The sequence below is a fragment of the Pezoporus flaviventris genome, unplaced genomic scaffold, assembly GCF_033815535.1.
Source record: "Pezoporus flaviventris isolate CSIRO_AGI_PZ_B2104156 unplaced genomic scaffold, CSIRO_AGI_Pfla_v1 ptg000045l, whole genome shotgun sequence".
Taxonomy (NCBI): Eukaryota; Metazoa; Chordata; class Aves; order Psittaciformes; family Psittacidae; genus Pezoporus; species Pezoporus flaviventris.
Window position 1 is genome coordinate 6,460,251 of NW_026892593.1, and position 24,488 is coordinate 6,484,738.

Below are 24,488 nucleotides of genomic sequence, written 5' to 3' on the forward strand. Positions count from 1 at the left end.
GTTTTCTCCTGCTGGAAGAAATGGACTGAATTAATATTAGCAATCAGTCTTAATGACTGCATGGTTTCCTGCTCCTTGAGTTCTCCTTTGAAGCCACTTTCCTCAGCAGAGAGCAGGCAGAGAAGCAAAATCAAATTGGCAGGTGAAACTCCACTCCTGAAAGTGTTTTATGAGCTGCTCTGATGGTACTGACATAGTTCATTGCTCATGTGGGAACTAATCTGCAGTCAGTCAGGAAAAAAAAATCTTCACCAAATAAAGGTCAGGCGTTGTTGTTTCTCTGGTGATCCGGAGAGATTACAATGCTACTTGTCAGCTTTTATTTTTTGAAACAATATCTCACTATCTGATACGGACATTTACTGTCTAGCTTTGCAGATAGTTTGCTAGATTCAGTGTATGTTTTGCCTGGGTAAAAGCTGCAGTGTCTGTTTTGAACATAGTGTCTATGTTGTCCAAGATCTATGTGAATGTATCTAAATTACTGTTTCAATGTAATTGGAATGATGTATTTTAGTGCTAAATAAGACCCAGATCTGAGTTGGCCATCCTCCAAATTTTCTCTGAATGCATGTACTGGTGCATAGATGTCTCCTTCACTCAGAATGGTGAACAAGAGCATTTTAAAAAGTTACATCTCAAAATTGTGTTTACAAACTATTACTTTTTATTATATTTGGAATTCTCCCCCTTTCTGATTAGTATGCGTAGATTCTTATTCTAGGGCCTTGCAAGATGATGGCCTGACAGAAGAATATTAACCTGGCTTTGTCAGTAGTCTTTGATGCAAAGCCTTTTACCATAACACAGATGTTTATCAGTCAACTGACTTTCTGCTTATCTTGTTTATATGCACATAAGCAAGTGTTATGCTTGCAGGTAACTGAAAGAGGACAGTAAGGTCTGATAGTCTGAAGTCACTAGAATTGCATGGAAAGATCCATCACAGGGTTTAATTTGCACAGGATGCAATCAAAGATTAAAGGCTGACCTTGACATTGATTCTCCTAAATTCTGGCTGTGGAAAAGATATTGGAATTAGTTTTTTGTCTTATGGCAAGAATAATTCTATTGCCTGTTCATTGAGCTAGGTCACCGCCAAAAGACACCAGTCCTACTGGAGACAGGTGGGAGCTGTGTCTTGAAGCATTTTGAGAAGTGTCATTCTTTATTTTTTTCCTAGAGAGATTATGGTGGTCCTTTGGTTTGTGAACAAAACAGACTGAAGATAGTAGTTGGTGTCATTGTTCCTGGCCGTGGATGTGCCATTCGAAATCGTCCTGGGATTTTTGTTCGAGTCTCATATTATTCCCGGTGGATACACAAGATTATGATGACCTACAGAAAACCCTGAAAACTTGACAACTTCCATTCAGAGAAAGATTTTGGACAGCATGGAATTAATGTGTAATGTAAAGATCAACAATTTTTTAACTACTTGATAGTCAAGTTCATTGAGCTTCTTTTAATATTTATGGGTGGTTTTGGTGTTTTTGTCTATCAATCAGTGTTGTTTTATAAATGTTGGAGTGACTTACAGTATATGCAAGTATGGTAACATATCTCCTGAAGATACTTGAATGGGTAAAAAATTTTGCAAAAACGTTACTGGATGATAAAGGTTTCTTAGGAATAGATCATATGACCTCTTTTATGCTGCTCTTCAGATTATTTTAGGAGGAGAATCGAATCACAGTTTTATTTATCACGTCTTATTCTTTCTATGAGCCATATATTTCTCTTCGTATATTACAAAAGACCTATTGAGAGATATATGCATCTGTCAAGGACAGCATACATGATCATGTTTCTCTTTAGCCCTTATAAGAGGTCAATATTTCATTAAAAAATAATCTCTTTAGAAATTAATCTTTTCATTATTGATGGACTTTGACAAGCCTGCTGCAAGCAGAGTTCTCATAGAAGTCAATATAACTTCCTTTTACATAGTGGTTATAGAGCCTAATTCTGCACTTAGTTCCTCCAGTGCGTATGTGGTCCCATAATAGATATCTCAAAATCCCTTTTGGATGAAGGATGAGACATAAAAGTGTATTGGTTAGTAACTATCAATCATTTGTTTATAACATATAACCGTAGATTTACAATGCCAAAAGTGTATTTCATACAGATTGAAAAATTAATCCTGATTAGCTACTGGCAAACTTTGGCCATTGAAATAAATTTCAATCAAATATACCCAAATCTTCTCAATAGACAAGTGTTAAAAACTCAGCTAATTCTAATTATTTCGTGTAAGTAACTATTTGCAGCAGGAAAAAGAACACTTAGAATAGTTGGATCTGGCACCTGGCTGAGAGACTTAATACTGGGAAAAGTAAGTTATACATTAATAGGCTTTCAGAGACGTAAGATCTTTAATAAAACCTTACCTAGATTTGGACAAATTTATATCCTCTGTATAATGAATTTCAGGGTAATAAAATTATTGCAGATATTGATATGATCTTTTATGTAATATGGAAAACATCACCAATAGTTTAGTAGCTTGTGTTTTCTGCCTGTATGTAAAGCCATCACTTTATATTGATGAGGAAAGGGAACTAATAGCGTCCATGAAAAGCATGTGTTCTCCTTTAGGCATTTACTGGTATGGCTGGAAGTATGCAAATATGTTGTTATAGGTGGCACCATTTACCCTGTATTTTCTGGAAAATTGATACAACATATATCAACTTGTTTGTTTTACTACTGTACATGTAATTGCATAAGTAACTGCACTGTTACTTCACTTGACTGCATAACTGTAAATGTTTCCATTAGCAAATTGTATGACGTGTATCATATCTGACTGCATAGCCGCTAAGCTGACATCATGGTGTAGGACATTTCTAAAAGGACATTTCATTCAGAAGACACAGGGTTGAGTTTTGCCTTGCAGAAAGTAACCGGTTCAGGGGAGCTGTCCTGGGAGGCAGTCTTCATGCTGACTCGCCAAAATATTTTTTTCAACAGTGCACTTTCATTTCAATGGGACTCAAATATGCTTACATCTCCTGCTGAACTGGGATGCTTTTCAGCCCATGCTCAAGTGGTTTGGCATGCTAAGATTTCTGTCAAGCATCCAGAAGATTCTACTGGCACATAGGAAGAAGTCCTTCAGCAAGCGGAGCTTCTGAAATTCCTCCTGATGTAAATAGTCTCTTTGGGTAAGATGCGACTTCTCTGTACAGCAGATCTGGAGGTGGTGGATGCTGCGCAGATAGTCTGTACTGATACATTCCAGCTGCCTCTGAAGACTTTATTCTCCTTTTGGGCTCTCTTGCTTGCCAGGCTTAAAGAGGACAGGATTTAGCCTGTTGTATTTACAGTTAATTATTGCCATGTATGTGAAGAACGTATTCTTAGTAAGTATATACTGACCATATCTTACTGAAAGGATTAACTTTTTAAGAGAAACTTTTAAAAAACTCCAAGAGAGTTTTGTCTCCAGTCACAAGCAGAATGTGGATAAAATATATAACTCCATGTTCGCTCTTTGTACTCTAAGAATTGTTATGTGCCCACTGTATTATATTTGCAGGCATTTTGTTATGTCTATCTAAAAAAAATTGAATCTTAAAATATTTTAGTTATAAGCTTCTGCTGTGCAGAAGACTGTGATTTTTATATATATATATATACACATATATATATGATAAAAATACTGTTTTTTGTTAGACAACGTGTAAGGATTTTTACCTGTTTGTTCTGGGCAGCACATCACTAAAATAAATTGTGCAGAGTTGTTGCTCCAGAACTTAACATGTTTGTATGCACTTGCTTATCGGGTGCTCTTGCTCTCCCTATCTCAGTATGGAGGGCACACGAGACTCTGAAGAGCAAGGGAAGAGAAGAATAAGGATATGTGGTAATGAATTTGTACTTCATTTATTCCTGTGAATATTTCTTGTTGGTACCAATGGTACCGTACCAGGCAACTGTTATAACTACAGGATTCTCTTAAAGGACACTCTATAGATATTTTTTCATTGTTCTAATATTTTTCTTGCTGTAATAACAAGGGAACCTGGTCTAGTGCCCATCTAAATTGCTGGAAACCCTCTTAACTAACTTCAGCAGGAGTTGGACTTTACTTCGTAGATGTGGCTTTTTTCATATTAGAAGTAAAGCGTACAGAACTTAAATTCTTATCTATGAACATTCTTAAACACCATTGAATTTCATCTTCATTCTCTTTGTTGTAATTAATCCTTGGTCTCTGAAAAGTATAAAAACTGGATATAAAATTTTTGAATTAAACCCAAAAAGGTGATTTTGTGCTACTGAAGTTAGTTCAACTTAATTACTGATTTTCTTTGGGCATTGGAACTGGCTGATGCTTCTTTCTTTCATTAATGAAAACAATTTTTCGTTAGAAAAGCTTTTCCCCCTATCTCTTGTTCTCTCATAAACCTCATGACCCTCAGAGAAACTGTAGCTCTCATTGGGAATGTACTGGTCTAGATTTTTGCTGCTACTGCTGAAATCTTCTTTAGTTTAAAATTTAAATTCTCTGAGGCATTCTGCAAACCCTTGCTGTAGGTAATGCCAACGTACTTGACAGAGCTATTCGAGTTAGAGCTTTGCAGACGAGGGTCCATGTACATCTCTGAGGGTCAAAACCTACTCAGGCAAAATGTCCCTTGAAATCAGTGAATGTGATTGTCAAAAGACGGGGGCTCAGAGTTGCTCAGTGCTTTTTGCTATAGCCGTGCACTGAACTTTATGCATCCTTGTACACTGAAAAGCACACAGATTCTCAACTCCACAGCAACTGCAGCAGGAGGCAAGGCTGTATTGCTGTCCTTCTGGAAGATTGGCTGTAAACTAGTTGACCCACATGGAACCTATTGGATTGGTTGTTTAGCCTTGTTTCCTTATTGATTATTTTCTTCCTCCCTCACGTGCACTGGTATATTATTGTTTTATGAATGTTGGGGCTGCTGGCAGGAACTAACATGGCTTTTCATCCTAAAATTTTACAGTGTTCCTTTTTAAACCCTTGGGCAATTTTGTATGGTGTTTCCTTGCATGGGATCTAACTTCAGGGAGCTGCCTGTGGAATTCAGTGTATGATAGGGAGTATTTTTTTATATTTAAGTGGGAAAAAATAATGCTCCCATTAAATGCATCTGGCTGAATGCCTAATGAAAAGGGAACACTGTGGTTATAACTTGTATTAAAAATCTTCTGTAATTAACTGCCTCTTCATTAGTTAATAAAGTTGGTATTTTTGTAACCTTGTTTACTCTTATTATTCTTAATAAAGTATTTTATAAAAAAAACCCAACTTAATTATCATTATATTTCTTATTTAAAGACAAAGGTTTGGAATCCTATGGCTAGCCTCCCAGCTTTAATTTCAGTGAGGGATTTTAGTGTGCAGAGTATGGAGGAATGGTACTTTAAAGACCTTCATGTGTGTAATAGCAGAATTGCACATAAAATTAAACATACAGTCAAATCCATGCTGTGATGCTACTGAGTACTCCCCAAGAACTTCCTGACGGAAATCTGCACTGAGAATGGCCTAAGTGTATCATGGAGGGTTTATATTTGCAGTAGAAAGGATGTGCTTAACCTAAACATGAAGATTTACCAAGAGGTTTGTAGCTCCTCACAATTCCTTTATGAGAGGCTTGGAATTTTAAGTATTTCTTTAAATAAACTTTACACTTCAGGGAAGGGCTTACTGTATCACTTTGTACTACTGATAGTACAAAAGGTGATACAAAGGAGACCTGTAACTTGAGTAAACCTAGGTGCTGCTCCTGCATTTAATATCAAAAGCAGCCATCAGCAATAGCTTGCAAAGAAAGAAACAAGCAACACCCTTACTAGCCCCATCAGATTAGTGACTCTGTCCAGCCGAGTACTGTCAAGCTCCCATAGCATCATAGCACTCATTCAGCAAGTTCAAGTAAGGGACAGTAAGTTCATTACTTCTATTTCATTATCTAGCTGAAATTTCAAAGTTCTAAGCATTTCTGGTTACACTGCAATTCTGATGATTTAAACATATACTTGCTAACAACTCCAGCTATATCAACAGTGAATCATTCTTCAAATAAACCCACGTGCAGAGTGTTTGAAGTCTGATTCTGAATTTTCCATGGTAAACATCACTTTCTTTTTGTTTGTAGTCCAAAACCAGGATTTTCTAATTGATTCATAAAATCAGTGGATTTTATCAGGAACTCCTGAAATCAATGAGAAGCTTGCCAATAACTCCAATCACGCAGGGATGCTTCCAAAGTTATAAAAATTTAGAAATAGTACATATGCCAAAACCACATCTTGCTGTAGTTTTATATTTAAAGAGTTGAGGGTGTTCAGATGACCTGTCTACCTCCTGGGAGCTATGAGAATTAACTGCTTGTACAGCAATTTACACAAAAAAGATCCATAGAGGATTATTGCCTTCATTTTATATCCTGTATGGCTTTATCTTTCATAGTTGCAAAAACACTATAATCTGCAAATGATAAATGATGAAGACCCACATCAGTGTTCAGTATTTGCTTTCTACTCTTTGATATTTAACAAACCTCATGTGAACAGAGCAAGCCATTTAGTAGAGTTCAGTTATGTACCTACTCTGCCTTCAAAAGCATGGATTTCTGGACAGCTGTGTTTCAATAAAAACCACGTACAGTAAATAGGAAGGAAAACAGCTGGGAGGAAAAAGGCAAGCCACAAAAAGATTAATACCAAAGTAAGCCCTAAAATGAAGAGATAATTTTCATTTTCAAGTTGGTTCAGTTTTTATAGCATAGGATATGTGGTGTGAAAAACTGCAATAGAATAGCTTAATGGCCTTAGCTTTCCTAAAGCTGTTACACTCTGATTCAGAACCTTGGAAAGGTGCAATGAATTCTCCATATGGTCACAGAAGATGTAGTGCCAGTTGTGCTTCTGTATCTGAGGACCTGACCCTACCAGCATTGAAATTACCATCAAAATTTCATCTAAGGCTAATGGTAGATCCTAAATCCTCCTTCTGGACCCCTTGGACTTTGTCATGGGACTAGTTCAGATCCTGGCTTAGTAAAGCATTCAGAGCATGGTCCGGACTGGTACTAAGTGGCAGAGGGGAAAAGTATATATTTTACTTCAAACCTGGGTATCAAAGTTCCACTGAAGACTGTCAACTTTAGTCAGTCATAATCTAACTGAATATAAGGATTGGTTGATTTGCTTACTATTCAAATATTTTTCATTAAAGTAATGATAATTAAAAACGCAGAATGGATGCAGTTACTCTTAATGCAGTTTTTATACACATAATAATAAATTCCTTGAGAATTCCTTAGGGAAAAGCTCTCCACTAGAGCAAAAAAAACCTGCAAACTTCAGAGCCCAAAAAATGTTGATGTTTGCCTGAGACTCCTTAAGCTGTGTCTCTTTAAGCTAGTGTTGTCCTCAATTGGGTTATTTGATATTCTACTGGGAGAAAAGATTATACACAGGAGAGTGCAATTCATAGTAATTTATTAAAAATAAGGTAGGAAATATAGCATTAAAGGCACACATTGGATTAGATGAGGCTTGTATAAAACACAAAGCTATAGTCCTCTCTACTTGAGAGAAGCTTTATCTTGAATAATATGTAAGTTTATAGTATTTAATTCAGTTCTGATTATGCTAACTGAAAATTTTACAGATGGTTTTCTTTCCTTGAGGATTAATGTCAGCATTATGCACAGACTAAGCATATATGCATTTACATCAACATTGCTATTACAAACCATGTCAACAATAGTCTCACGTCTTGGGCGTAAATATGCCATCTGCTGTTCAGCCTTGTGTTTAACAGTACTGTAACTTCACATAGCAGTTGCAAAACTGCCACCACATAGTTTATTCTCTCCTAATTTTTACTCTTTTTCTATTTTTTTTTTTTAATAAATGAAAGCTCAGAAAATGTGCTGTTCATAGCAGTGTAAGGTGTAGAAGTTGTGCATTAAACACTTATTTAAAAACCTGTTTTTCATTGCTGTGCAACCTCACATGGCAGCTGGGTCCCAGTTATTGCCTGATCCTGTAATTCTTTGAAGTCTATGTTTCTGCTGCCAAAGTACCATATAGCCTTATTTTTCCCTGTCGATTTTATTCAGAGTATATCTCTAAGAATACCTGTAGGTATTTCAGCATTGCTGAAATATTCAGATATCAGCCTTCAACTACCCACCCTGGTGTTCCTAGCTTGCCATCATGTACATTAACACAGGGGAAGAAATATGCTAGTGGGATAGATGGATTCTACACATCCCACACCAGCTAGGCTTTGCTATCTCTGGGGAGGTGCTCCACAGCCTGCTATACCAAGCCATCCATACATAGCCAGAGGCTTGATGTGACTGAGCACTAAAGAACACAAGTTACACAAAACCAAGTACACACCACACCCACACAAATGCACACAGATGCCTTTGCAATGGTATCTCACTAATTCTAATCTTCTTGATCTACACAGAATATTCAGGGAAAGGTTTATTGTAACCTGGGATTTTCCCTGTCCTGTAGAGCTGTGGTAACTGAAGTGCCTTAGAACGGGAACAGGACAACCTGAGAAGAAAGGTCTTCATACCAAGAGCACTCATCTCACTTTGCTTAATAACCAAGAATAACAAAGGGGAGCTTTGTGGTGACAGCCGTGAGTATGAATTTTTCAGACCCTGAATTTGCACACTTGTGATGGCAAACTTCTGTAGTGTAAGCCTGAATTATGAGAAAAAGTCTTCACGTCCAGCATCTTTGCCCACACTCCAGACTAGCTAGATCCAAACCAATCAAATCAGTTCTTCGATGTGTGTCTGTGTTCATACCCAAGTACCACTTCTGCCTGAAGCACTGTAGAAGCTCTGGCATTGATGTTCATTGCCCTGAAAGCGGACAAGTAGACCTGATTAGTGTTCAGCCAGCTGCCTACTGGTTTGGAAACATCAGTGTTACCACAGTCTGCATATGAAGGCCCTGAAAGTTAGGAATTCAAAAGCTTGGCCTCAGCAATTAAGATTCTCAAACTCTCAGTAATAAACATTTGCATCTACACTAATTGGATTGATGCATGGGCCTTTGGAAGCCCTTCTGGATACTTTTTTTTCCTTTTATTCCACTTTAATTTTGTTAGGTATCGCCAGATGTTAATGTTAAAGCTGTCTTAAACCTAAATATTTTTCCTGTAGAAACCTGCTTTCCTACTGGGGCTTTCTGGGCTGTTATTTAATTTAGTTAGGAGTCTCTTCTAAAGTTCTGGACGGGTTTTCCAGACTGACTTTGTCTTAGCGAAGAGGCCAAGCTGTATTTATAAGTATGGTGCTCATTAATCCCCTTTGATGCCGCTTAGTGTTAGCAACAGTTTAGTTTATATACCTCCTAAAACTAATCCCTGAGCATTAATACCTTTAACTTTCTACTGAAGAATTTAATTTAGCCTTACCTTCCTTCTTGGTTTATACACATGACTGGGGATAGGGGATGGCAAAAAAAAAAGCTTTTAAGTTTTCTGTAGCTGGCCTTTGGGCTAATGCTACTAAGTTTTCTTATAGGTACTTTTTCCCACCATGACACGCAGATCTTACCAACTCAGTATGCAGGAACATGTCAGTTTTATTGGTATGTTTGACAGAGACCAGGCTGGTTTCCAACTGAAATCTGTTTGCTTTCTCTCCGGTGTGCTCACTTACCTCCCCAGGCTCCCACTCTGTGTGGCTTCCTCTGAAGAGGTATTTCCTTGCCCTATTGTGCATTCCCTTTCAAAATTGGCAGCAGAGCTTTCTGTCTTTCCCACGGCAAACTAGAGAGGGTGGACTTTTCTTGCCATTTCCCTGAAAAATTCTTCAAGAGTAAAATATGCTTTATGTTTAAAAGAGTTACCTTACCTCTAAATTTCTAACTGAATGCAGGAAGGAATATGAAGCTGATGCAAGCTTGAACAGCCAAAACTAACAGGAAGACACCTCACTTGGGCATTAAACAAAACTTTTGGATATGCTTCCCATTTAAATATTTAAATATAGTCTTGGCATTCCTGTATCCCTCTGAATGATTATTTCAGATGCTTAAGAAGAGCTTATGAATTCCCTCCTTGGATGAGACGTGGTAAAGCACTGGTGTTTCCACAGGCTGCAGCATAGTGTGATCCAAGGGACTCCTTCCTGACAGGCAAGGACTCTAGCTCTTTTTCTTCTCTACTGGGTTTTGGTGCTTATTTTCTTGTTTGCCTTATTTGTTTGTTCGGTACTTTATTATTCTATTTTAATGCTGACAGGAAAAAAAGTAACAGGGAAGAGTAGGACTGGTGGAAGTGATGTGTTTGAACTGTCTGCTGAGTAAGATTTATGGTCTGCTAAGGACAGTTTTTTGGAATGTTCTTCCCTTCACTCCTCTCCTGGCAGTTTTCTCGGCCTCTTTAGGTGTCTGAAGACTCTTATGCTTTCTCTATTTGGAAAGTGCTTTGCTCATTATCTTCTCTGTAAGGGTTGAAGAGATGAAGTCACTTTACCTCTCTTAGCCCTGCTCCACACTGCTGTCTAGGTCCCTCAGTGCACATTCAGGAACAGTACTGAGCCCTTCACTGCAGGACATTTTCCTTCTGCAAAATGCAGAGCAAAAGGCTACTTAGGCATACATGTGTTGAAGAACAAAATACAGCAAATGGACTGAGTGGAGTGGCATTTCTATATTTGCCTTATTCTCTCCAGAGACCATGGCTATAAAGACAGAACAGAAAAAGTAATCTCAATCTGGAAAAAGCTGTTAGAAAAGACTGTTGCTCTTGATTGCTCTTCAAGAGGGGGCTACTCCTTACATGTAAGTAGAGAATGGATGCCTGCTTGAAATAGAGACGTTCTCTAGAGACAAATGAAAAGGTTAGTGGCTACTCTCAGGGAATACTAAGTGTGAGAAAGCAGGGCAATCCTTTAGGTCCCAGGCCATAGGAGTGGCTACCGAGGAGCCTAGGAACCACACAGTTTCTGACCGTATCTCATGAGCTCTGCTGTTGTCAGGTCTCTTTCTCTGAAAGATTGACCTCTGAGAAGAAATTCAGCATTGAGGGAGAAAGTTCAGCAAGTTCTTATGAAAACACTCAGCAGTGTGCCACTGACTTCCCTGAGATCAGCCCTTTGCACATGGAGCTGGTTTGGTTTGGTGTGGTTTGTTGTTTTCTCTCTGCTATGGGTAGATTGAAAAAGTGGCCTGAACCAGTTCATGTCTCTATCTGAATTTAGTTTTCTGACTCCAGCTTAGAAGATGAAGATCAAGGGAAGCGAAGTTTCTCTAGCAAATGTTTTCTTTCAGGCCACATCCTGCCTATCGTTTTCCCAATTTCACACAGTCATTAATAGGGGAAATGTACTACATACAGAAAGCAAAGAGAGCTCTCCAAGTGAGAACATATAGCGATTTCATTTAGAAACACTCCTTTTAAGGCACAGAGTCTATAAAAACCACACCAAGAGAATACTGTACTCTGCGGTCATTTGTTAGTAAAGCTGACAGGAAATCAAAACTGAAAGAATTCTTCTGTAACTGCCAACTTGCTGTAATGGAAGCCAGGGGAAATATATTTATGTTTACTTGACTAAGAAGAAAGAAACCAAAACACATTTTCCTTCAATAGCAGAGGGAGATTAGACTGTTACTAGTCACTTTTGTGCTAGACTTCCCTCCAGGCCTTTCCTAATGTTTTGTTTTGCATTCAAAACAAATAAAATATCAGCTCTTAGGAAAAGAAAATGTTTCACAGACTATCAGAACTGAAAAGATCTTTAGCTACTTAACAATTTGCCTGCATAGTCTTAAAGATATTGACAAGTACTTTGCATTATCAAGAGCTATCTTTAGATAGATGATTTTTTTGCACAATAGAGATTGCAAGCCTGTAATGTGGCACAAAACTGCATACCATTTAGAGGTATGACTCATTAGGCTTGTTTTTGCCTCCAAAATTAAGTTTTATTCCATTGAAATAAATAACATAAACTAGACTGAATTAGATTATTGGAGGTTCTATCACCTTTCTTAGGACTTATTGTAACAGATGCTAGCTCAATTGAATTATATAGAATGGAGGCTACGACTGATGTGATACTAAATGTGATCTCCATAGTTAGGATGTCTGTAAGAAACAGTTAAATGATGATAACAGTTAAATGAAGAATAAAAATAATACTAAATATTATAAGGCCAGTCTCAGCATGAGAAAAAGAAGTCAGTTGATGTGCAAGATTGCTGAACCAGCTAACTAACACATTAGGTTTTGTATCATTTAAAAATTCCACAGCAGGAACCATCGTATTTGTAGCAAGAGATGAATCTGTACATGCTATCACCATGCTGTGTTTCTTTATGCTTTACAAATACTGCTGTAATTTTCATAATGCTGAGAAAGAATCTCATGCATAGACTTTGTGACATTGCTCCTAAGTACTGAATTTACCTATAGAAATTCAGCCAGAATAGGTAGACTGTCACTTCTGACTTATTTAACACCATAATACAAACATGGATAGATTATGCTGTATCAAAAAACTCAGGTTTAATGTGAGACCATAATTAAACATAAATTTAACATCAAGCATAAACTCAAGTCCCACTGACAAGTGCCTTTCTTTGAAGACATAATCCAGTGAATTTATAAAGCACTGTTACCTAAGCTAGGAACAAAGTAAACATAAAAAAGACTTCCAAATCTGACATTAAGAATGTTAATGGCTTCCTTTAATTCCTCTTTTTTAAAAAAGGACCAGTTGAAAATGACGTTCAAAGTCTCAACAACGGCAACTGTATGAGAGAAGATACGTACAAATTTACTTCTGCTTTAACTGCAGTTTGTGTAAAAATAGATATAGTGACGGTTTCATCTTCAGAGTCTTATTAGACGTCTTATTACATCTCTTTGTGTAGTGGAAAGGTAATGCAGAGGACATTTCAATATGGTTGCATTTTAATGGCATTCAGTCCAATTACTTCATAGTCTGTGGGGAACAGCTATAACTGCTCTGTGCTCTGGAGTTGAATTCGGAATGTATATCTCTGCATCATCTATATTACTTGTCTAGACACATCTCCTAGGATTCAGAATTACAAATGACAGATTGTATACCAGGCCTGACATTTATTTGATAGAATATAGAGATATGTTTAAAACATGATGATAACTGTGTCTGATACGTGCTTCATCTAAGATCAGAATGAAGCCCAAAACATTCACATGTGGCAGGGTCAAAACCCCTTTGTAATTACATTATAGAATTAAAGTATATATCCAAAAGACCCAGATCTTGGCTTTCCAACCTTTTTTTTTCTGGAAGTTAAACCCTGGTCCATCCTTAGAAGGATTTCAGAAGATTAAAAAAGACTTGAAAAGTACACTTGAAAAATTTTCTACAAATACCTATGCCACATGAATTATCTGATCAAGCCAATTGAATTACATTCAAGAAATTATGCTAAGTCGTTTTGCGAAGCTTGATTCCACAGCTCTACAAACAAGGCAATTGCTTTGAGATTAGCATGGAAGATTTGTGATTAAAACCAAATGTTGATGACAAGTGAGGATTCACGTGGAAGAACTTGAGGACACGCTCCTCCCTAGAGGAACAATAAGTTCTTAAATAACCCTTTGCAATCAACGCATGCATCAGTTCTTTATTATCATAATTTTTTTCCCTTTTAATGTCAAGACAGATTGTGAAACTAGAAACTATTGGAGTTGTATTCATGTCTTGTCTCTACCTCTGGTTTGGCAAGAGTCATTTTGTCTTTTGAGACCCTGAGTACACTCAGGCGCCCTAATGTCCCTGCTCATCTCCAGGGCTCCCCCAGCCCTCCTCACAGCCCAGGACTCCATTCTGGCGCTGGGGGCTATCACTCCCTGCCCCAGAGAAGCCATAAGATGGCATCTCCACCTTTCCTGGCTCATCCTAATGTCTGCCCAACATTCCCAAGGAGATGACCATTGCCCCAGCCTGCCCTTCCTTGCCTGGGGAGGACAGTCCTGTCTGACGGGCCTTGCTCCTGCTGACACCCCTACCACTGGCTCAAGGAAACGCTGGCCTTCCCAGCACCATGATGACATTGATTCTTCATTTTCTTACAGCTATAATACTTTTCTTCAGCTTAGTGGAAAATGTACAAAATCAAGAAAAAAGCTTCTGATACTCCTTCCTGCTGCGATAAAGGTTTTGTGCCTGCAAAAAAGCAGTGTTGATCTGAATTGCTTTATTTGATATGAAACATCCTCCACATCTGTCCCCTATTTAGTAATTTAATTCTACCTATTTCCTTTTTTTCTACTAAAAATCGTTGATTTCTCATGGAAAGACTTGGATTCAAAATGGAAATCAAAGACTGCTCATTAAAAAATGTAGAAAAACGAAATTGCTTATAGCTTCCTACGTAGAAGGTTTCATTTTAGAAATGCTCCCCTTTAAAAAAGATATCTTTAATCTTAATTCCATAATTTAATGGAGCTCTATTAAAAACACTTCCTTCTTTGGGTTTGAGTGTTAAATTCTGTGACACAACTTTAATACAACTCTTTTGTTTAAGGCTTCAAGATGCTCTACAAAATGCTATTGCTTTCCCCCTAATACTAATGAGAACATAGAAAAGTAATTAGTTGATATTGTCCTCATTTTACAAATGTGCTTCTAAGATTTGTAAGATTTTAATTATTTTTAGCTTCTTAAAGCAACGAGTTTAAATAGAACATGAAAAATGTGAGAAAACTGGTAGTTTTTAGGAAACGCAGATGAGAACCTAAAGATGTATATTAACACAATAAATTTTGTGTTGGTTTGTCTGTATTTCCTGAGGAAAATTTTACAGAGTTGAGAATTGACTGGTTGTGATTTTTTTTTGCATTTAACTTCAATGAATAGTACATCGTAGCGGCTGATATTAGTATATGAAAATCAAACGAGGAACCCCCCCCCCATATTTCCTCCATCTCAGTGATTATCAATAATGAAGTTAATTTCAAGTATATTTAAGACAAAAAGAAAAGTAGTATAATTGGGTTTTGAACAAATAAAATATATTCTTTCTCTTTGAAAGTGACTGCAGCTCCACCTAGTCAATACTAATGTTGAGTTATAGATATTTCAGGACATTTTTACATAATTTTTTTTTCAGAGTGGTTTCCATATTGTTGAATTAACTAAACACAATAGTTGCTATGTCCACCCTAAGATGAAATGCAGCAGCTATGTACAGAAGTTTGATACATGAAGTAGTATATCTAAGCTGAATTGAAAGTGTAAGGGAAATTCTAAAGATTTAGAATGCAACTAACACTGAAAGCTGGCAAAGACATTGCACAGTTTAACACAAGCTGTTCCTCCCTAATATCATAGTGACAGTTTCATATAAATGACATTTCGTGAGTAATAAAATGAAAAATGCATCATTAAAATTAGAGACAGATTGCTAAATGGATTAGGCTGCAAGTATCTTGGTTTTTTCTTTCTTCTTCCACATGCATATTTCATCTTGCTGAAAAATTATATGCCAATATTGTTCATACTGCCAAATCTTAAAATGAGTTTTAAAATTCATTCAGTTTTACCATGCAACAGATCTTTGAGAAGAGGAAATTCAGCACTGACTTTTTTTAGTATCCTTGAAGAAACCGCTTCAAACTCTGTTCCGCAAGCTCTGCAGACACAATCATAGGGCCTTGTTCGTGTATAAAGTAACTACAAGACAAGGAAAGGGACTCTCTTTTTAGAGGATCTTTCAAAAATGACATTTTTTTTAAGGCTCAGGTTAGGGCACTAAAGGCTGTTATAAAACTTGGCCTCAGAGAATGTAAATAACTGATACATTTGGGGAGGTTAGAAAAGGAACTAGACAAACTACATTCCCACAGACAAATACTATACAGGGTACCAAAAGGAAAACCAAATGAATTAACTCTTGTCATGAAGAGGCTAAGAGGCTGGCAAAAATATTTAAAAGAAACCTAATCACATAGATATCTAGAAGGACTACTAAAGAAGTTATGCATAAAAAGAGGTACATAGAAAGTGTACATAACAGGCTGTCAGAATTCTGTTGTATAAAAACATTAGCACAAGTCCATGGGTCCTGATGAAATCCATCCGCGGGTCCTGAAGGAGCTGGCAAATGAAGTTGCTAAGCCACTGGCCATCATATTTGAAAAATCATGGCAGTCAGGTGAAGTTCCCGATGACTGGAAAAAGGGAAATATAACCCCCATTTTCAAGAAGGGGAAAATGGATGACCCTGGGAATTACAGACCAGTCAGTCTCACCTCTGTGCCTGGCAAAATCTTGGAGCAGATTCTCCTGGAAGGCATGCTAAGGCACATGAACATCAACAAGGTGCTTGGTGACAGCCAGCATGGCTTCACTAAAGGGAAATCCTGCCTGACCAATTTGGTGGCCTTCTATGATGGGACTACAGAACTGATGGACAGGGGTAGAGCAGTTGATGTCATCTACCTGGACTGGTGTAAAGCATTCGACACTGTCCCACACGACATCCGTGTCTCTAAATTGGAGAGACATCATTTGATGGATGGACCACTTGGTGGATAAAGAACTGGCTGGATGGCTGCACACAAAGAGTTGTGGTCAATGGCTCAATGTCCAGCTGGAGACCAGTAACGAGTGGTGTCCCTCAGGGATCGGTGTTGCTACCGGTCTTGTTCAACATCTTTGTTGGTGACATGGACAGTGGGATTGAGTGCGCCCTCAGCAAGTTTGCCGATGACACCAAGCTGTGTGGTTCGGTTGATACGCTGGAGGGAAGGAATGCCATCCAGAGGGACCTTGACACGCTTGTGAGGTGGGCTGATGCCAACCTCATGAAGTTGAACCATGCCAAGTGCAAGGTCCTACAGCTGGGTGGGAGCAATCCCAGGCAGAGCTACAGGTTGGGCAGAGAAGAGATTCAGAGCAGCCCTGCGGAGAAGGACATGCGAGTGCTGGTTGTTGAGAAAACGAACACGAGCCAGCTTCAGTGTGCGCTTGCAGCCCAAGAAAGCCAACTGTATCCTGGGCTGCATCAAAAGGAGCGTGACCAGCAGGTCAAAGGAGGTGATCCTGCCCCTCTACTCTGCTCTTGTGAGACCTCACCTGGAGCACTGTGTGCAGTTCTTGTGTCCTCAACATAAAAAGAACATGGAAGTGTTGGAACAAGTCCAGAGAAGGGCCACGAGGATGATCAGGGGACTGGAGCACCTCCCGTATGAAGATAGGCTGAGAAAGTTGGGGCTGTTCAGCCTGGAGAAGAGAAGGCTGTGTGGAGACCTCATAGCAGCCTTCCAGTATCTGAAGGGGGTCTACAGAGATGCTGGGGAGGGACTCTTCATTAGGGACTGTATGGGTAGGACAAGGGGTAAAAGGTTAAAACTTAAAGAGGGGGAGTTTAGGTTGGATATAAGGAGGAAGTTCTTTCCTATGAGGGTGGTGAGGCACTGGAATGGGTTGCCCAGGGAGGTTGTGAATGCTCCATCCCTGGCAGTGTTCAAGGTCAGGTTGGACGAAGTCCTGGGTGATATGGTTTAGTGTGAGGTGTCCCTGCCTATGGCAGGGGGGTTGGAACTAGATGATCTTAAGGTCCTTTCCAACCCTAACTATTCTATGATTCTATGAATTTTCTTTTTGAGTTCTGGGCTCATCATTTAGTGTAATTATTACCATTCATTATAGAATAACTTAGGAATTATTTCTTTATTATGCTATTTAAATCCTCCAGGAGTCTACTGAATTTAGGGTATAGTCTACTGAATGTAGGGTTTATTTTAATACATGGCTGGATTTCAGACTTGAGTGACTTATCAAATGTGGCTATAGCCCATGCAGTTACAATGAAAAAAGGTGTTCTGTTAAAAAGGGAAACAAGGAAGTTTGATTTTCTATGGATGTGTCTCCCTTAAATAGCTTCCTATGTGGTAACACCACATCTGCCTCACCAAACAACAAGAAGCAGTAATGTGAGTGGTCCTGAGCTCTGCCAGTGCTGAAACATTGTTTTGTTGAGTCCTATGATTCCTTTAAAGTGAATTTGATCAAAGTATTCAAAACTCGTTAGAGAAGGATGGATCAGTGGATACCTGAACAATGGGTGGTTCACCATGAGCCATCAATGAACTATAACAGCAAAGCAGGCCAACAGCTTCCTAGCTGCAGGGCCACAGACATGTTTAAGGTCTTGGAGCATCTGACATATGGAAAGGAACTGAGGGATCTGAGCTCAACCTGGGAAAGATAAGGGTCAGGGAGTATTTGTCACTATAAATATACTGTAAAGGGATAAAATACCTTGTGGGAGGGTGTAAGGAAGATGGAATTAGACTTTTTTCTGTGGTACCCAGTGACAGGACAAGAAACAATAGGCACAAACTGAAATACAGGAAATTACATCTGAAGATAAGAAAAAAGGAAAAAAAGCCAAGACATTTTTACGGTGAGGGTGCATGAACACTAGAAGAGATTGCCCAGAGATGTTGTAGAGTCTCCGTCCTTGGAGATTCTCAGAAGTCATGTGGATAGGGTCCTGAGCAGCCAGGTGTAGGCAAGCCTGCTTTGAGAGGGGAATCTGGACAAGATGACCTCCAAAGGTCCCTTCCAATCTCAGCCATTCTATGATATTGTGGTTGTGTTTCCTTAGAAACCAATCTAACACTTACATAGAAAATCTTCAAAATATTTGTGAAACTGGTCCTTGTTCATTCATTCTCATGACTACTGGAGGCTAATCACATGTCCTGCAAAACCCATCATTTGTAGGATATGACAGCATTTGAATGGAAAAAACTTGTCAGAAACCTCTAGATTTGTTAAAAGTGCAGTACATTTAACCGAAATCCTCTTTTATGATAACACTAAAATATCTTTTACCAGGGAAACTAATGGGCACCTTATCAAGTAGCCTTTTTACGGTGTTCCAGTGGAAACAATCTGGGACTCATTTTAGAGTTACTGAACACACAAGAAAGGAACTGTTTGGATATTTTTATTTTCTTTTTCAGTCATTCTCTGGCAAAACCTTACTTTAGACTGCAGATTTTATATATTCTGATCATAATGGCATCGTGTAGGAGTAAATTTAACTGACTTCGAAACAGTTTGTATCTTTGATGAATTTGTAAGCTATCAAAAAGGAAGTGAAGACTTCATCAAACTGACCATAAGGAAATATGTACATCTTATACTATAAGACGTACTATTTAGTGTTAGGGCTATATAGTTCCTGGGTAGATTCCACTTTTTGTTAATAGACTATGGAAATTAATAATTGTCAGACTTGGCCAAGGCATAGTGTTTGTAATCATCTTCAGGATTGTATAGGTCTTGGATATAGCAGTATGAAACTCTCTTTGTGCCAAGGCACAAGTGAGAGAAACTGCACTGAAAAAGTTATGGGGTCTGACCATGGAAGGTACTGAATGGTTATGGTGAAGGATTAAGGGACTTTGGCTTCAGATAAAGCAAAGTACTATGTATTGTGAGGACCTCATTCTGTAAAATAATCTTTTGATTAAGCATGTGCTATTTTCTCCTCTTCTGAAATGAATGTATGCACATTAACATCTGTAAATGTCAGACAAGTGATCTACTGTATTGAGCAGTCTGTTTAAATCTGTCTAATGCATGCCTTGTCTTAGTAAAGATACAGATGCTTTCTGTGGTCCTATAAAATGTGTGTTTTAATGAATGAAGGGGAGAGTTTGTAGTTCCAATTACTCGTCTCCTTTGAAGCAGGAAAACTGGCAACCCCTTATCTAGACTTTAACAGGTTGAGATAAACCTTGATAGCAAAAAGTATCTGGAATGTTGGAGCTTTCAGCTACAGTAAACTACTTAAACTAAAAGCAGCTGATAGCCAAAGAACAATATCCATTTATTTGTAAGATGTTCTGTAGTGTCTGGGATACTATTTAATGAGTTTTTACTTCAGATGGGACTATTGTAAGAAATCTAAGTTACACACGGACACACATGCACAAACATGCGCACACAGTGATATAAAACACGTAGTGTTTGAAAAAATCTTGTTTGGCTAACACACAGTAGTCATTTGGCAGAAATCATCCATAGACATAACTGTGTCCAGAAAGCTATAGTTTAGTTCCAACAGTGTAACAGTGAGATTACACTCGTTGTGAAAACGTTACTGCTGTCTCTACAGAGCTATTATTCCCATGTGATGTCTGGAACAGTACCATCCTGACTGAGAAGGACTATTCTGTCTGCTTCTTTTTTATTATTATTAAATATATTAAAATTGTGCGGACAGTGCAGACTTCTACCATGGCTTCTGAGTCATTCCCAACCTATTTCATCGTATTACATAAGGCAATGACTCTGACTCCCTCTGGGTTTTGTACTACGTTTCTGCCAAGTTTCTATAATTTTTTCTGGTGCAAATTTAAGTCTGTGGTTTAGTTAAGGTTTAGTTAATAAGGCAAACAGGGAAACATCCTAGTTCAGTTTGTAGTATGTCTTCAGTGTGCTCGCTTTGTTTATAAAACACTGTTCACTTGTGTTTTAAAATACTGCATGGACCTATTTGGTCAAGAATGAAGCCTTCCGAATTTATGAAATACCTCCTCTAGGTCTCTGAAAATGTCTATACCATGCACACTGTCTTTCTAGTTTCCCAAACCAGTCGCCTGCAAATACGAGTAACCAAATGTACAAGACCAAAGCTTTATCTGACAGAGTGGTAACAATCTACCAGCTTTCTGAGGGGTAAAAATTCACACCAATTAAAATCTTCCCTTCTGACTACAAGAGTCTCAGTTTTACTGGACTTTCCTTTGGTTTCTGTGCAAAACCAACTTCTGTACTCAAATCTCAATCAATTTGGCCTGGATTACAGCACATTTTCCCTTTAGACACTCAGGAAACAGCCCCTACTCAGGCCTTACTTCTTACACTGTACCCTGAGACTTGGCTTTGTAATGACAACGTAATATCAGTCTTTTCTGGGATTTCTATATATTAGTCCATTATTGTCTGCAAAACAGGGGTGAGAATCTGGTGGGAAAGGTTAAATTTGCAAAAGAGAGGATTTGGGTTATTATAAGGTAATCTCTCCACAATTTATCCACACATAAACCATAACTGTGTGGTAATGAAGAAACACAATTTTCCTTCTGATTCATTTCTCTGAAGCCATCAATGTCCAGACAAAGTCCTAATCTCTGCATTAAACTCTGAAAATGAATCCTAGTGAAATCATTTCTTCTAACACAGAGAGGAATTTGGAGACTGTAGAAAAATGAGGCTTAGCCATACCCATTTCCTCATATTTTAGCATAAAATCAGATTTGTCTAGTTGGTTTCCAGAGAGATTTTCCTATTTTCGTTTGCGTACTCTTATTCTTGTAATGGCTTATGCTGGGACTTGGCAGCTTGATCCACATTAGTGAACTTTCCTTCCAGAGAAGGACCTTAGGCCTCTCATGTGAAGCTAAGACTTGAGTTCATTCTTTCAGGATTTTCTGTTTAATAATGTAATATAGTGGTGTCTAGTCTTCATTATAGGCACTGGTTCATCTCCACTTTGAAGTGGCTGACCCCAGAAAAGGAAACAAAAAATATTTGAGCTTCTCTAATGCAGCTTCCTGCATCCCTTGAATAGTTTTGAAAACAAATAAACACTTCAGAGATCTGCAGATGGAGTTCCAGGCTACTGAAATCAAATGTCTGCTCTGTTGCCTGTATATGCAACTTATGTACTACCAGAGAGTAATCCAGACTAAGGTACAAGTCTTTCCCTTTCTACTGAGAATGCAGAATTCTCCAAAGCTGCAAAATGAGTAAGACTTCATATCTCCGGGACTCTGGGCTCTGCTCAGGATATAATCCAACAGCCCAGCAGAGTACTTCCCTCCCTGAAGCTATCTGTGGTCTGCTGCCTTGTATCGCTATGCAGGCATTGACCTGGATCAGACAACAAGCGTATGAAAGCCACCCAGGCTACACACAGGCATCTACCCTCTATTAAAATTGGCTTCAGTTATGACAACATAAAAAATTACAGGGTTTCTCAAGAACATTTAGACATATTTCTAGTGTGGTTGCCCATAAAGAGGATTGCAACAAAGCTTTACCTGGTATTTAAGAGACTGCCACCTCACCAGAAGAAGTACTTGCGATCAGCCTGAGGTGAACTCTAAGGCTGTGAGGGAAGGCAGTTCATAAATACAAGATTAGGCTGTCCTGGAAAACAGAGCTGCTGTTTTGGATGTGATAGGCTGTAGAGGTCTAAATCCCAACTGATATGGGATTTATTGCATTAGGATTTCATCTGCTTTTGTTTGTCCTGTATTTCCAGCACTAGACAGCATTATGGTGTTTATGTGTGAGAGGGAATAGAACTGCTTCTTTATCAAAAACTTGCTGTTGGTTGATAAAATAATCCTTTTTTAGTTAAGTGTGAATGCTGAGTACAGGTACATCAAATTATGCTGTTGAGTTTTCTGAATGTTATACTTTCACTTAATCAAATTATTTATTCCATCTTATGCCACAGTCATCCATTTGCCAACAAAGTAAGACATCCTTATATATCAAGATTGCTGAGAGAGTGAAACCCAATTTTAAACATTTGGGTAAAAGGTGTAAGTGGTAGGAAAAGAGAGAAAAGACAGAAAAACTGGTTACTTTTAACATAAATATGGATTAAAATCCTGTGCTATAAAACTTTATTTTCAGTGTTTGCGTTATTCTGATTGTGTTATTGTGATATTCTGATCCTGCCAGAGCAAATCAGATTTGATGAAGATATTAACTCGGCTTGGAACCAGGAAATAGGTATAAACATCAGGCCTCATTAGATTTTCCCAAACTATTGAAATTGAGTTTTATTTTATGCCATGTATAATTAGACAGTTACTGTGATTATTCCAATGTACTTCACATCAAATCTCTTGCATTGCATCCTTTTAAGACAAGAACTGAAATCTCCTATGCCCCAAGGCAGATCAATTTTTTTGTCATATCCATCTAGAAGACAATCAACATTTCTATCTGTCCTCCAATAACAGCCAACTCCTGACGTCTCAAAGGATAACAGAATTTCAGCAGAACTGAGGATGAATATAGATGACAGCTGTACATAGGAAGGAAGAATCTGCATTTTTTTTTAAAGGGTCATTTAAAAAAACCCAACATTTCATTAATTTCTAAACTACTTTGTAGTCTGAGTCCATCTTGAAGTGTCTTCCAGCCACATCCTTATGAAAAATGATTCCACACAACTGACAGACTACATTGAATGATTTGGGCATAAACTATTTCATTAAAGTTGAAAGTTTTTTTCTATTTGCAATCCTTGCATGAACAACCTGTTTCCTAGAAGAATTTTTGACAGGTTTAAGCTGACTGGGTTTGTGTATTTAATTCAGTTGTACACAGCTCATAAGCAAAATCAGGGTCAGCTTCACGGTCTACTGTTAATAAAACTGTTCTCTTGAAATATTTTACCAAAATACTGTAACAAAATGTCTGGTTGGGAGGTATGTCTTCTCAAGGAATATCCTTCTGAAATCATAGTAGTGTTAGCATGATCAGAAGGGATAGAAAATTAGATCCCAAAGCTATTTCTGCACTGCACTGAAATTTAGATGCCATGAACTAACTTCAGTGGTTCATGGAAAGGTACGGAAGTAACAGAGTGGATGCAGCCACAGCTAGGCATTGTTTCATGGTCGGTATTGTCATAGAAAAATGTGTAAAGGCAGGGGTAGATCAAAAGCAAATGTACTACAAGTAGAAAGAAGAATATGTCTATCACTAATGTTACTAGGATTTTTGTTTGTGGTATAAACTATATCAATTAGCTAGAGCACCCTCTCTCTTGCCCAGACACTTGTTAACATACTGTTAGGCGCTGTGGGGCCATGTGTGCTCTCCAGAATACCGTTTCTCCTCTTGTACTCTCTCTGGTCCACCAACACAACAAATGAAATACTCATTCCTGCCTTACCCAATATCTGAAGGGGGCCTAAAAGAATGCTGGGGAGACACTCTTCATCAGGAACTGTAGCAAGAAGGGGTTTAAACAAAATAGGGGAAGTTCAGGTTAGATATAAGGAAGAAATTCTTTACTGTGAGGGTGGTGAGGCACTAGAAGAGGTTGTCCAAAGAAGTGGTAAATGCTCCATCCCTGGCAGTGTTCAAGGCTAGTTTGGACAGAGCCTTGGGTGATATGGTCTAGTGTGAGGCGTTCCTGTCCATGGCAGCTGTTTTGAAACTAGATGATCTTAAGATCCTTTCCAACCCAGACCATTCCATGATTCTATGATTCTATGATTTTATGATTCTATGATTTTATAATTATCTCTGGGTCCTGCAATTTCCTTAACTTACTATTCTTACAGTTTGATAATGAGGCACCACCTGCTTTCAGATCACCTTTTGCTCATGTAGTCTTGATTGCCAATACATGTCAAAGCCTTCACCACCCCTTAGGAAATCCATCAACACCTTCTCAAA

General features: G+C 38.3%; 1 protein-coding gene across 3 annotated transcripts in view; it reads left to right on the plus strand.

Annotated features, from left to right (window-relative positions):
- The window catches only part of HGF (hepatocyte growth factor), a 57,533-nt gene extending 55,473 nt beyond the window's left edge, over positions 1–2,060 (plus strand). For all 3 annotated transcript variants that reach the window (XM_061467309.1, XM_061467308.1, XM_061467307.1), the window contains one exon: positions 1,184–2,060. In XM_061467309.1, the coding sequence (XP_061323293.1) occupies positions 1,184–1,354 (171 nt within the window). In that variant the 3' untranslated portion in view covers positions 1,355–2,060. The remainder of the gene's footprint in view (positions 1–1,183) is intronic.
- Positions 2,061–24,488: the final 22,428 nt, after the last annotated feature.